This window comes from Rutilus rutilus (genome assembly GCF_951802725.1).
Source record: "Rutilus rutilus genome assembly, chromosome: 1".
NCBI classification, from domain to species: domain Eukaryota; kingdom Metazoa; phylum Chordata; class Actinopteri; order Cypriniformes; family Leuciscidae; genus Rutilus; species Rutilus rutilus.
In genome coordinates, this window is record NC_140209.1 from 38498118 (window position 1) to 38512195 (window position 14078).

The following is a 14078-nucleotide window of genomic DNA, read 5'->3' on the forward strand; positions in this document are numbered from 1 at the left end:
CAAAATGACACATATTATGATAATAAGCTACAGTGTTTTCCACGACTCTATGGAAAACATTTCTGTGCAAGAGCGTAACAGCCGGGTTCCAGAAGAAACCCAAAAAGACTTTCATTTTCTCCATATAGCCTAGAAATTGATTTTTATCAATAATGTAAAAGCTTTTCAAAACAGACCTACTGTACCATGAAGCCACAAGTCAGAGTGTTTCCTTTCAGTCGCTCACGTTCGACGTTACGTCTCCCGTTCCCTCCTTCAAGGAACGAGGGTTACATTAGTAACCGAGACGATTTCGGTGCCTACACTACCAATGAATCCTAAAGAGAGAAAAGTCCCTGTGAAATTGTGACCTCCACTCCCATGAAGCGCTAAATGGCAGACAATCTTCCCTATATTCTTAATTTAAGATTATCTCAACAACTTAAATTTGTATATACCTGAATATTTTACAATACAGCCCATTGTTTTTATTCTTACAATTGTTTTATAGTAGGCAATTGTTTTTAGTATGTTTTACTTTTAATAGTATGCGCCAATATGAAAATTTTGCCTGACACCGATAACTCTTTATATCTGAAAGCCGATAACTGATATATTGGCCGATAAATCTAAATCTAAAATTTGTATATAATTTGAGAGCCTGATTACAAAAACAAAAGTCATGACCATTAAAAGCCATGTCCCATATAATATGTCTCATATAACTTGTCTCATATAACTCATAAACCTCAATGGTGATTCACACTCATTTATCTTTATTGTTTGTTTATTAACATAGGGATAAAGAACAATATTTTAGCAATCTGGCCTTCTTCACTGTAACATTGACTCATGTGATTGATAAAAACATGATTTTTGAGTGCAAAACATCATTGAGGTTTGGATAGTAGTTTACTCCCTCATAAAAGTCTTTCTTCCAATTTTCCAGTAATGTTTAGCTGGTAAGTCTGATTCATAACTCTTCAATGAAAGATTCTTTTCAATCCCTGTGGAGATGAATGAGAAAAATACTTCCAGAACCAAGGCTGCTAAGAAAGTGGGCGGTCACTGTTGCGCTGTATTGCCTCATATATTGAAATTGCATTCAGAAGTTCCTTGCTTTGATAGGCTGGAGAAAAGTAATAGGCAAGCACATTCCCTTAAAGATCGATCTTCCGTTTCCACTTAAAACAGGCCATCCTGCAACACATCAGAGACCAAATCCCATCAGCCAAAGCACACAGGACATTAAATCTGTTGTTTTGTGCAGCATACATATATCTACATTCCATCAAAACACTCTTCATCCACCACCAATCCTTTCAGCACCGCTGTTCAGTGAATCTAAATTCTGAGCCATGTAAGGAGATAAACAGACCATGTAGCACAGAATAATGATGACCTGTTGCTGGCTGCACTCAAAAACAAACATGCACTAGTATAATAGTCTAATAAGCCGGTTCTTTTAATACATTGTTCAAGAGACTCATATACGTTATCAGTTTGAATCCCTCTAACAAATCCTTCATTGACTGAACTCACTTACTGAACCGCAAGTCATGTGCAACTTGAAATGAAGCATGAAACGTTTTATATGTGCTAAAAGTGCATGAAATTTAAACCTGTATATTTTTTTTCCTATTGTAAATATAATAATGTGCTGTGTTGTTGTTACTGTTAAAGGTTAGATGCTGAGAAACGCTACTGAAAGTGGATCGGACCGAGCTCCACAACACACTTGTAGCCAATCAGCAGTAGGGGGCATGTCCACTCATGATGGGGGAGGAGAGAGAGATAGAGAGAGAGAGAGAGATACATCCACTCTAGCATTGCATGTTTGTGCATTTTGGGGGCGGGGCAATGAAGCATGTTTGTTAGGGTTGATTTCAAATATCAATATCAATATCTGAGTGTTTCTCAGAAATCCTTCACTGCACCTTTAACTAAAAAACTATTAAAAATAATTTGCAGCAACTGAAATAAAGATGAAATAAAATAAAATATAAACCTTTAAACTTAAAAAATAAATGAAATGTTGCCTTGGCAACTAATTGAAAAAATACAAAATGTGTAGTTAAAGACATATTTGCAGATGTGTATAATCAGTGATATTTTATTTTATTTTAATAGATCATTCATTAAACTATAAATTACACCCCAACAACTTTAAATACATTACAAAAAAAAATGTATTCTTAATTTTAGTATTTTGTAGTTGTGATCAGTTATGAATTGAAACGTTGTAGGTGCTATGGAGGTAGACCAGGGGGTCCCTTGCTGCAAAAATTGCATTCTGTAATAAAACCTGCCCACCACTTACATATTTTTTTCCAGCCCGTTTCATCACCTCTTCCCCACACACTCTCTTTGTCTTTTACTTGCCTTTCTCCACTTTCTTTGTCTGATTCCAGCAGAAATGAATGTAAGAGTCTGAATTGCCTGTCCACTTGTCTTTCAGTAGAAGGACAAGGAAGGAATCTCAGCTCTTTTCAATCAGTCTCTTTCTCTCACCCCTGTGAAAATGTTCTCTGAAGACAGGCAGAATCTACCCATTAAGACAACCTCTCTCCTTTTTCCAGTCGCAGGCTATTATTAGCACATCACATGAACATGTATACTGCCTGACAGCTGAAAATTTTAAAATTGAATTGAATTCCATTTTACCTGGCAATTACACAAGTATAGCATGACTCAGTAGCTCCCTGAAACATAAATAACTAATCTGAATCCATATCTCAGAATAAGAGACTACAATATGAGGTCCAAAGAAAGAAATAATAAAGCCTTGGAAACATGTCAGAACCCATGTGCATGTATGGTTTCATAAGTTTAGACTTTAACAAGCAAAGTTCAACTCATGTCCAACTCATGACCACTGAACCGCAACTCATTACTTTCCTCATGTCCAACTTGAAATAAACATAGAATTCTTACTATGTCTAAATGTATATGAATTGAGCTTCCTGAAAGACACTAAACGGACTCACTGTAAATCTGATAAATAATCGTTAAATTTGTCATTCCTAATAACAGCCCAGACCTTCTTTAACTTCTAGCCTACACTAAATAATGCTTCATGGAGCAGTAAAAAAAAAATGTTTATTTGACACAGTGAAATGTTCAGGAACATCACAATAGGTGGTACAGAGCGCAGCAGCATACCAATAATGCTTTTTTATAGAGCTGAGTAAAAACACAATGTAAAAAAACACTTTATACGATGCACTGCGTGCAACAGAGGGCGATTAAGATAAAGCAAGCATGCATTTTTCATGACTATAGCCGTGTGCGTGCTTTAGGCCACACTTATCTTTTAAAGGAAGGTGTGTGTGAGGACTGTATTTAATTTAGATCTGATCTCCAAAAACTCTAATTAAATCCTATTTGTGAGGTTATTTAAGGCAAAGAATCATCTAGAAAACAAAAAGAGCACAGCTGGATCTGTCTACCTCACCCTTAGGGGACTGATATTCAAGCAAGTTAAGATTTTGACAAAGTGCTGGTTATTCTAAAAGGCCAACCAAAGGAAATGCTAAACTCATCTGGATGAACACAATGTGTGTGAAGATAGTCCTGAATGGCACATCATCTTCAAATCAGCAGAGATGTGATCATCAAAGCACAGAGAGCCCTAATAGACAAACACTAGCATGTATAAAACTGTCATTACAACGTTGCTGCTACAAGGCCATGATAATGTCTAAAACACAAACAGCACAGGACATGCAAAAATAAATAAAAATTTGGATTTACGAATTTTTTATTTGTTCCCTTGTTTTTGGGAAAATGTAGAGATGCACCTGTCAACCGGCCATAAACCATGCTGTTTTTGCTTTAAATCTTAAAATTACACAGTTTCATTTAAATAAAAAACAACTTCTCAATCAATCAATCAATCAAATTTATTTCAGGAACACATGGCCTCTCCGCCCATAGTTCCACAAAGTCACAATAGCATGACAGATGCTCTATTCTTCATTCCATGATACAATGCCAATCTCAATGCATGCTTCAACTCACAAACCTGTGACATATCAATACAAACATCACCAACAAGTGTGAGATCACCCAAATATTTCTGCCGCAGGTCCATGTACAAAGAACAATCATACAAGAAATGCTTCTCGTCTTCAATCACAGAAGTATTAGTTAGATTACAATTAAGATTAAGATACAATTAGATTACTCTGTCATTGGTATATTACTCCATCTACCTGTTTCTATAGCTAAACAGTGCTCTGAGCATCTGGACAAGAACAGAGATCATACCAGCTGTATATTATGTATAGATGCAATGTAGCTCTCCTGTACCACCAAAGGACTTGCATGTGGATATATTCAACTTCTTATTTTCTAAAACAACTGATGCGTACCATGCATTTTGTGCTTTTTCTTTCAATCGTTGATTCAGAATAGATGTGAATGTTCTTATATCACCTACACTTTGAGCCTAACAGGCACTAGAGAAACCATAGAAATACAATAGAACTCGAATGCCAGAAACCCATGTTTTTCTACCTACTTCATCTAACTGAAAAAGCATATTATAACATTTTCTTGGATACCGATAATTAGACATGGACACTAATTTTATCCAATACCTTTTCATATCGGTAGTAGACAATGCAAATCTACCCAGATCGCCCAAAACAGAACAAAACAACTGCTCATGCTACATGTGTGTAGGATCCTGATTAAAATACAGTTGCCTCTAATTTCAAATGGCTACAGATTTTTGTTGTTGTTGTTTTAGACCATTTCTGCCTGTAATAGTGCAAATAAACAACACATATATATAGGCAATCAGAATCAACCATGAAAAATCGGTGCATCCCTAGTAAATTGTGGCCACAGTTAAACAATATTAAACTAAGGGATCAAGGGAAGGGATCAAATTAATAAAAAGTGGCCATAAATAAACTACGGGAATAAATTCTTAATTCTTAATTTCTTTATTGTAAAATATGTGTTTTTTTCCCACACATCATGGTATGTAGATCAAAATGTATTAGATTTCTAAAAACAATGGTGCCTCCACACCACACATTCATGCAGAAAAGTTTAGTTTTAAACTCTACTAACCCAAATAATCAAGGTGTAGTAGGAACATGGCTATCCAGAAGTAGAAATAAGTAACGCTGCACTAAAGAAATCTCTTGCAGATAGACCTCTTATGCTTGACAGATAGAAACACGTACAATTTGTTTAAGGGTATGGAAAGAGTAGCGTGGAAATCCAAACCCAAATCCGAAAGATTAAGGGTCTGGCATTGAGTAATGAAAATCGCCCCAACTCGAGGGGCGGCACCAAGCATGCATTTGAAAATCTCACTACACGCAATTGGATAACACTACGACCAATCACAAAAATTCACAGGGTGACGTATCCAGAGCCCCATATGCTTAGCTACCAGCGGAGCTAACTGGTAGATTAGACTCTTGCCGTATCCGGTCAGCAAAACAGCAAAAACGTCCTTCTTGCAAAGAAACGATTTGAGTGCCGTCTTCTGTTCCTCTTTTAGATAAAAAGCCAAGTCTAACTCGATTATTGTAGCGGCCAAAGCCGTTTCAAACAACTGGTGTTCATCCATAGCCATCTTGCAATGTTTACTAATGACTTTGACGTCGCAGCACTGTCGTCATCTGTTTAGCTCGCCTCTATATCAGATACACCGATGTGATTGGTGCAGCTCAGCTACAAGGGCATAGTTAATGAGCATCATTACTCAATGCCAGAGTTACTCGCTGAGCAAATTAAAATTGTGCTCTCGCGAGAACTCTGGATTTCCAGGGTATGGAAAGAGTTGAATCAGTTTGAAATAAAGCAGTATTTTTAAAAGCACAACCATCTATCCAATCTGATGTTTAAGTCAGTAAAAATTGAAATGTTCTAAGGTTGGGAAAAGCACAAGATGTGTCAGCTGAAGACAGAAATGGTTGTTTTTATGTCCCAAACAGGATTTAGAGAGGCAGAGAACAAAAGAAATAGGAGATTAAAAGACAAACACTTTTAAAAGTGTTCTTCAACGCACCAAACAGGAAGATGTTGACTTTGCAGGTGGCTCCTGAGAGCACTAAAACTTTAGAGTCTGGAGCAAAACCAAACATTGTAAATACAGACAAGAGTCTTACCATAGATATAAAAAGCACCCTGGAGCTTCCTCACTGGACTATTTTCACCAGTCCGTTTTGCTTTGCAAAGCTTTTAAGCCTTTAGCAATTATCAGAGATCAGAATAAAACTCAGGTGGAGGCTACAACAGTAAGCCCTTGCTCTTGTTTTACAAAAAAGTAAAGTCATGGAGCAGTCCGCCAGCTGTTACAACCCAAGGAGTGTGTTAAATACAACTATTGGCACTCTATAAAAAAAAGCACTTTAAGAAAGCAACACATTTTCCCCAACCGACGACAGCATCATGCAGCAGCGAGAGCCCCGGAGCAGGGTCATTGCAGTATGTAAGTGAAAACTCAATACTCATGGCATCAACATACTACAAATGAATCACAGCAGAGAGGAGCACAGGAGGGCACAGAGCCGCGTTCGAGTCAAAAAAATCTCAGACAGCGCCACAGGGAAGCACTGTGACTCACCACATCTGAAATACACGATCGAAACTCCGTATAATTACGGAGCATTGATGTGGTCAATACACAATCATAGGAAGAATCAAAAAGAGGGAAATATTTACCAGCATGACTGTCCTCTCTCACACTCTTTACTGAGGAGCATTGTGGGATGTGAAGGGAGCTTTTCTAAGACTTGCAGCTGACTTCAAACTGTTCTGCTCCATTCTGGCTGTAGACGATAGTGATAGAGGAAATAATACAGAAGAAATAAACCAAACAAAACGGTTCATTTTACCATATTGGTTACTGGATGATATTAGAGCTGTTAATGTGTCCGCAGATATTGAACATTTACCCTATTTTTACATCTAGATTATTGTTGTATCTTTAAAACATTAATAATTTAATGACATTGTTAAATGTAATCTTTAGCAAATATGTTTTTTTTTTCATACTGTACATTATAAGGATTTGAATCCTAAATTCACTTGTAGCATTTAAAAACAATTGACTTTAATTTATTATGATAAATAAAAGTCCTTTATTGGTTATTTGCCACAAAATTCAAAAAATTATTGGCTTATCGGTGTCGGTCAGACTTTTTAGATTGGTGCACCACCCCTAGTTATAATTGTTCAATCAAAATGACTTCACATTTGCTCAGGAAAATAAGGGGAAAAAAATTGACACAAATTTTTATTTTTTTAGGCAATGCATTTACAGCATTTGTGCAAAAGCATGATTGGGTTTGCACAGTGTAATTTTAATTTCACATGTAAATGGGGATGTCAGACGAACGGACGCGGACTGGTAAATGTTGAGTCAACACTGTCATTCGCTAAGAAATGCATCACACACACACAGTCTGCCTTGGCTTTTACCCAACAGTGAAATTATTCACGTATTGCCTGTAATTTTATAGGCAAGTGTAGAAGTGACAGGTTGATGACTAGGGGGTGCAATCGGGAAAGGCTAGAGTCAAACTCAGGTCACCTGCATACATGTCTCAGGTTAAAACAACTGAAAAGATGAACTAGAGAGCATTAACATGTGATTATGAACACCAGTAACTAATTACTAATTTTATTAGCTGTAAAAAATTTTTTTTTTAAATAACCTTTTGTCTCCAAACCTTAATTGGATTCCCTGCAGTTTTCTGTCAAATATAGCTTAAGAGTTTAATTCAACTGATTATATAAAGACATTAGTATTGTAATTGTACTAGTTTAAAGTAAAAGAATTGGTTGACATTTTCTTCATTTCGATTCCAACCTCTCCAGGGATAGAACACTCAGGCCATGTTTGTGCAAAGAAAGCACTGAATTAGTACGGAGAAAGTATGTCTTCAACCACACTTGTGGAATTTGTGTTTCTATATTGTTTGGTGCTAGTCTACCATACATTAACACTGAATCAGCCCACCTGCAGACAGAATTCACACAGTATCCTGTTCACGGTCGCCTCTGCATGTGAAGAATTTTATCAGGTCATGCCATGCCAGACTCACTCCTGCCTTTGATATCTGCTGCCGACACGTGAAGCAATTATCTTTCAAATTAAGGCTATGCTCAAAGTAAACCGCATGCACAGCCAATTGATGTCCTCCTGTCTCTCAGTGTGTGAACACACGGCCAGTCGGTGGACAGAGGTCATGACAATACAGCAAGGGCAATTCAGCAATATAGACAGGATGAGCATTTGACTCATGTGATAATATGTCTGTTCTCTCTTTCTCTCTCTGAAGATACATAAAGAGAAGCATGAATCTTTACAGCTTGACTATACAACTTAGGCTATAACAATGTATTTCATTATACGGTTAGCCTATAATTTGTGTAGTAATAATGTTTATTTACCAATTTACCAGTACTTGAAGTATCAAAATGTGATTTTGACCTCAAAATGTACAGACAACCACCATTATAACACAGATGGTACACAGAAAGCCACAGGGTAAATTGTTCATTATAAGTGGCCTGTCCAACAAAACATAGCAAACTCATACAAAAACACAGGGTCACACACACAAAGAAAAAAACACCATTGGGGTAAACACATGACACTAAAATAGAGTTAACAAAGGGTTTTTACTGTTGCATTTTTTTTTTTTTTTTACAGTGCATGCATCTCAATGGCCCTTACTTAGCTGGTGGCAGCCCTGAAAGTATGTGATCATACGGTCATGTGATGTGATTAATAACTCTTCCATAAAAATACTAATTGGATGATGGCACCAAAAAGTATGCAGTCCCAAACCCACAGTAACAAGGTACTTTATCCTAAAAAGTCACACTGTATTGAACAAGCTAGCTGAAGCAATCATTAAACAAACTCCCCTATAATGTCTCTCTCTCCCAAGCAGAAAGCCCAATACATTTTAGCAAATTGGTTTGTTTTGACAGTTCATTTCAACTAGGCCTAACCGGTTTGAAAAAAAAAATATTCACAGATTCGGGGGCCAGAAAGTCCCCGCATGGTATTTTGCATCTTTTTATTAACTGAAATATCAAGTTAAATATGGAGGTTCATTACTTTCAACTTAGTTATGTAAATTTAAATGTCCCATTAGTTGCATTTATAGTAAACTATCTGATCCACTGCTTCCACCTTAATTGAGTTCCATAGTTTTTGTAGGAGATACTGCTACATCACAAATTAATATATTTTGATGCACCCTTAAATTACATCAATGTAGCGTAGTTAGCGTAGTTATCTATACTATAACAGCACTATTTTAACCAGGAGATATAAAAGCAAGAACACTATAATGCCTGTCTGCTGCAAACACTGATTCATACTGTACACATCATCAATGAAAACAAGAAGAGACAACACAAAGCAAGTGGCGTGTGTGCGAGTTTGTTTTATGGTCTTGTGTGCGGTTGGAAGCACTGAGAGCACACGTGTGGCGACTGAGGGGGGATAAACAGACCTCAACCCCTGAGGAGAATTAGAAGCACTCCAACTGAGTATCACACCAGCTATCAAACCTCATCATCTCAGCCCTCAGTGTTGAGAAAAACACATTCTTCACACACAGCTGCGGCCAGCGTTTACATCTCCAGTAAACCACTAAAACCATTTTTACCAGTCAGAGAACATTCTAGAGTGTCCTAGTGTTCTTGAAATATTTAGAGCAACAACTAGTCAATTACATTTCTGATGTGTAAAAGCAAATGGCTCTGTCTCACGACCATTTCTTGTTGTCGCAGGCATGCAGCTGACAGCTTCAATTTGTAATCAGCATATAATGCTTTCAAAAATACTTTGAAACAGTTTTGTTTGCGTCATTTGTGGCTAAAAATGCATTGCGAGGAGCTCAGCAAAAAAAATGTGGCTGACGGATCAAGGGATATGCTGATAATACATAAAAAAGATACTTTAATCCAGAATCATTAGCAGGCTACATGTAAACAACAGAATGAGATGCGTCAGTGAATCTCGTGAGGTTCACGTGAGGACCACTATTCACGGGGCATGCTTGAGTGGCTGTTTATAAAGTTGCTGCATGTGAAGAAAGTGTCAAATCAGTGGCTTATAAGATTCTGTTTCAGGATGTGGTAGTCAAAAGTCTTCAACAAGCATCTTTTTTGGAGAAATTCATAATAGCTATACAGCCTATATCAGAGTTACTAAGGTAGAATCTGTTCTGAATCCTTGTTGTAGTATTTTGGAAAGAGGCACATTAGACATTCAACACATAATTAATCAGCCCATCACATTACATAAATATTACAAGAACAGTATCACAGTCAAGGTGAAAACAGCTGCACCTTCAGAATGAAAGCTATAGCTTTTCCAGCCGCACACAGAGTCCGAGAGTAGTTAATGGAGCAGTAACACTTCACAGTTCACACCACAGCTTAGCATCCAGAACTACACCATCAGCAAGAATCAATATCATTTCTTTACAAACCTATGAAACAGCTCAACAACAAGGATAATCTTTAGAGCTAACAACACTGAGCCCATAATTCTCTAGAAACACACTTCTTCCAAGCCTATTGAGCCCTTAAAGAAATCCCTTGTGAAAGAAACATCTTGCAGACACTCACCGTTTTGAAGTCCTGGTAGCTGCACTCCTGGCCCTGGAAACGGCAGTAGAGCATCATCTCCTTCAGGTCGTGTCCCACTCGTTCACTGAACTCCCGCATGCTAAAGGGCTTTGGCCGGTAGTTAGTGAAGTTGGATTTCTCTGTGAGAAAGGCCAGCACGTGGGGCTCGGTCAGGTGTGGCTCGGGGATCTGCAGGTGCACATCCAGCAGGGACAATAGTTCCCCGGCGTGGTAGAGGTCATTCTGCGTGAGGCGCGAGAAACGGTAGGCGTTCAAATTACAGACAGTGACGGCGGGGAAGACAAGGCTGCCAGAAACCACAGCATCCACGCTGGTGACGTGAGGGTAGGAGAGGAAATAGGCCAGCCGTTCGGTACTCTCCAGAGCCAGTAGGACTAGGCTGGCCAGCAAGGCCACGCTCCAGAGCAGACGGCGCGCAGTGGAGCGGTAAGGGGAGGAAGAGTAGGGGAAGATGAAGCGCAAACCATGCAGGGTGCTTCGGTGGGCAAAGGACTGCCAGGACGAGGGGCCTCCCAGGCTCCCCATGCCTCCGCTCTCGGTCTCACGACTGGCCTCGCTTCCACAGCCCTCCTTCAGGTCCATGGCTGACACGCACACACCTGCAGGTAGATCAGCACATAGTGATTGTCAGCTTAAGCTCAGGCACCTTCTGGCATCTGATTCTGGCTAGATTTCACTTCATTAGAGTTTCACAGACACATCAATAATGTATCGTGAAATACAGTGTCTTTCTTGAAGTGGCGGGTTTGACACAAACATAAAGAGACACTGTAAGGCTTTATGAAAAAAGATAAAACTGAATGTAGTCACCAGTGAGAGAGGATTTATGTAACACGAACCCTACTGACCAAAGACACTGTAACAGTTTTAGACACAGATGAAAAAAAAAGAAAAACAGAAAGAAAAAAGAAAGATAGGAATGTAAGAAAGGAAAGTGAAAGAGATGAAAAATTTGAAGGAAGGAGAAAGCAAAGAATGAAGAAAGAAAAAAGAACAAATATCAACACTGACACATATGCTCAAACAGAGACAAATCAAGGTACACACACCCCCTGAAACCATAGTCAAACTGTCTCCTGTCCAATCAGAGAAAGCGACACATACACAGAGAAAAAGACAGGGTCCATTGAACACTAGTAGTCAGAGCTGCTCCTATAAATAAATATCAGGCTGGACCAGGATCACACACACACACACACATCACATCACAGAGCATGAAGGAAGAACAGATCTTGCTCCAGTTAAGCTGTGTGATAGAGGGTGGCAATGGAGTGGAAGATGCTGCCCAGGGGTTTCCCTCCGTCTGTCTCTCCACCCACTCCAACACTTCAGCCCCTCCAAATCCTAGGATCCTCCCTCTCGCTACACAATCTCCCTCCTCCATTACCTTATTTTACAGCAATTTCTCTCTCTCTCTCTCTTTAACTTTCTCCCACTTGTTCAAGAAATGTTTTGAAAATGCCCAGAGCAAACACAGTAATGTTAGATATTTGTCTGTTTGGCAACATTGTATTACTTACAGACATGCCAATAAAGCTATACTGACCTGAAATTGAAAAATATTACACAAGAGCTTAAAAACTATCCCATTCCCCCATAAACAAATTCATGCACGTGCACACACGGTCACTGGACATCCAATGGCAATTCTAAGCACCTCACGTGCAGCCTAAGGACACAACATCCAGCCGTCCATGTGTGTGTGTGTGTGTGTGTGTGTGTGTGTGTGTGTGTGTATGAGAGAGAGAGAGAGAGAGAGAGAGAGAGAGAGAGAGAGAGAGAGAGAGAGAGAGAGAGAGAGAGAGAGAGAGAGAGAGAGAGCCGGAGATGTTGTCGTTGATCTTGAGTCGACGAAGTGTGTGAGCGCGATCTTATCCCAGTCGCGCGCTTCCCGCGCTAGTCCAGACAAACCATCACGCGTCCGGCGCTTCCGCTCCTCTTCTCGCCGTATCCAAGCAAAAGACAGCTGAGCCTGTACATATGCGGTAGACTCACATGTAAAAACGCAAACTGAGGTATGGAGAGAGAGAGGGGCTCGTTCGCTCTTGCTCTTCGCGAGACACTGTGCACTCTTCCTTCTCTCGCGCTCGCTTTTCTCTCCTCTCCTCCCGCGTGCTTTGACACTCCTCTCCGCTTAGAGCGTGATGGATACAATAAGCAAATTGTGGGTAAAAGCATGAACGTAGAAACTGGAAAGAATCAAACACGAAAAAGGGGAGAGGAGGGGAACACACAGAGTGAGAAAAAGAGAAAAGAGGGAGAGGTGACAGATACTGTATTTGGTGCCCGGCGGGCGACTATCATCACATTGAACATGTGTAATAGAAACTGTGTGAGGCATCTTTAAGTTTAATGCTTGCGTCTGCACAACATTCAAGGCGCAAACACTTGAGGGAAGGGGACTGAGAAAAGCAATAAGACTGAAAGAGATAGACAAGGAAAAGAGAGATATACAAACAGAGAGAGAGAGAGAGAGAGAGAGATGCTACAAGTGTGTATTGTAATGCAAGCCGACAGGACAAAAGAGAGGGAGAGCGCAGGGACTGAGAGATGAAAAATAAGATGACAGCAAGAGCTGAATTTGGAGGAAAGTACGGATTTGCCAGAAGGGGATAAAAATAAAATTTAAATGGATGAGAGCAGCTGGTGAAGAATTTGATATATAAAAAAAAATGTCATTCCTCTACGTCTGAGCGGGCGCCACTCACTGTAGAAGATCATTCTACAATACTTTTCGAATTTATTTCTCCTTCCATTTTTCCTCCTGACAGTCATGTAGTGTGACTCTTCGGAAATGACATCGTCTACGCCACGTTTTTCACGGCTCATCTGGCCGGAGACGCCAGACCGCATCAAGACAGCAGAGCCTGAGGAACTGGACGGCATATATATATGCTTTGCATCACAGAAATAAATGGCATTAAAAAGTATATTAAAATAGAAAACCATTATTTTAAATTGTAATCATTTTTTCCTGTATTTTTGATCAAATAAATGCAGGCTTGATGTGCATAAGGGACTTCTTAAAAAAAAAAAAAGTAATGTGTGTGCAAATTTTTGACCAGTAGTAACGTTACTGTACTATCATACTATTGCTGCAAAATTATCAAAAATGTCCATCATTTCGCGTGTTGTTGTCAGCCTACACTTCACATAATAGGCCTGTAGGCCTGGACTTCATTTAACAAACTATGATAGTTTCATCAAATGGTAAACGGTGACTTGAACTCTATACTTACCATTAATGCTACTTTTGGTGCTGGTTTTGTGCAGTACTTTGTAGTCAATTTACATCTATTAGTTCCTCGACGCAGATTCAGATCGCTTCGTAAATGTAAAGTCGTCTGTCCATGTAATTTTCAAACGGTTTATATTTATAAATGACCGGAAAATTACCGCTCCACTTCACATTGTCCAATGAAATTTGAACTTGTTGTGCCAGATGACGATTGGTCAGT

The 14078-nt window shown here is 39.1% G+C and overlaps 1 protein-coding gene across 3 annotated transcripts in view; it reads right to left on the reverse strand.

Annotated features, from left to right (window-relative positions):
• Positions 1-12772, reverse strand: part of asic2 (acid-sensing (proton-gated) ion channel 2) — a 437935-nt gene extending 425163 nt beyond the window's left edge. Inside the window, exons 1-2 of one of the 3 annotated variants that reach the window (XM_084425638.1) lie at positions 12616-12772; positions 10600-11219 (exon numbers count right to left, since the gene is read on the reverse strand). In XM_084425638.1, the coding sequence (XP_084281764.1) occupies positions 10600-11202 (603 nt within the window). In that variant the 5' untranslated portion in view covers positions 11203-11219; positions 12616-12772. Of the gene's footprint in view, positions 1-10599; positions 12171-12277 lie in introns of those variants that run through there. The other 2 variants (XM_084425639.1, XM_084425640.1) reach the window with 2 other exon arrangements.
• Positions 12773-14078: the final 1306 nt, after the last annotated feature.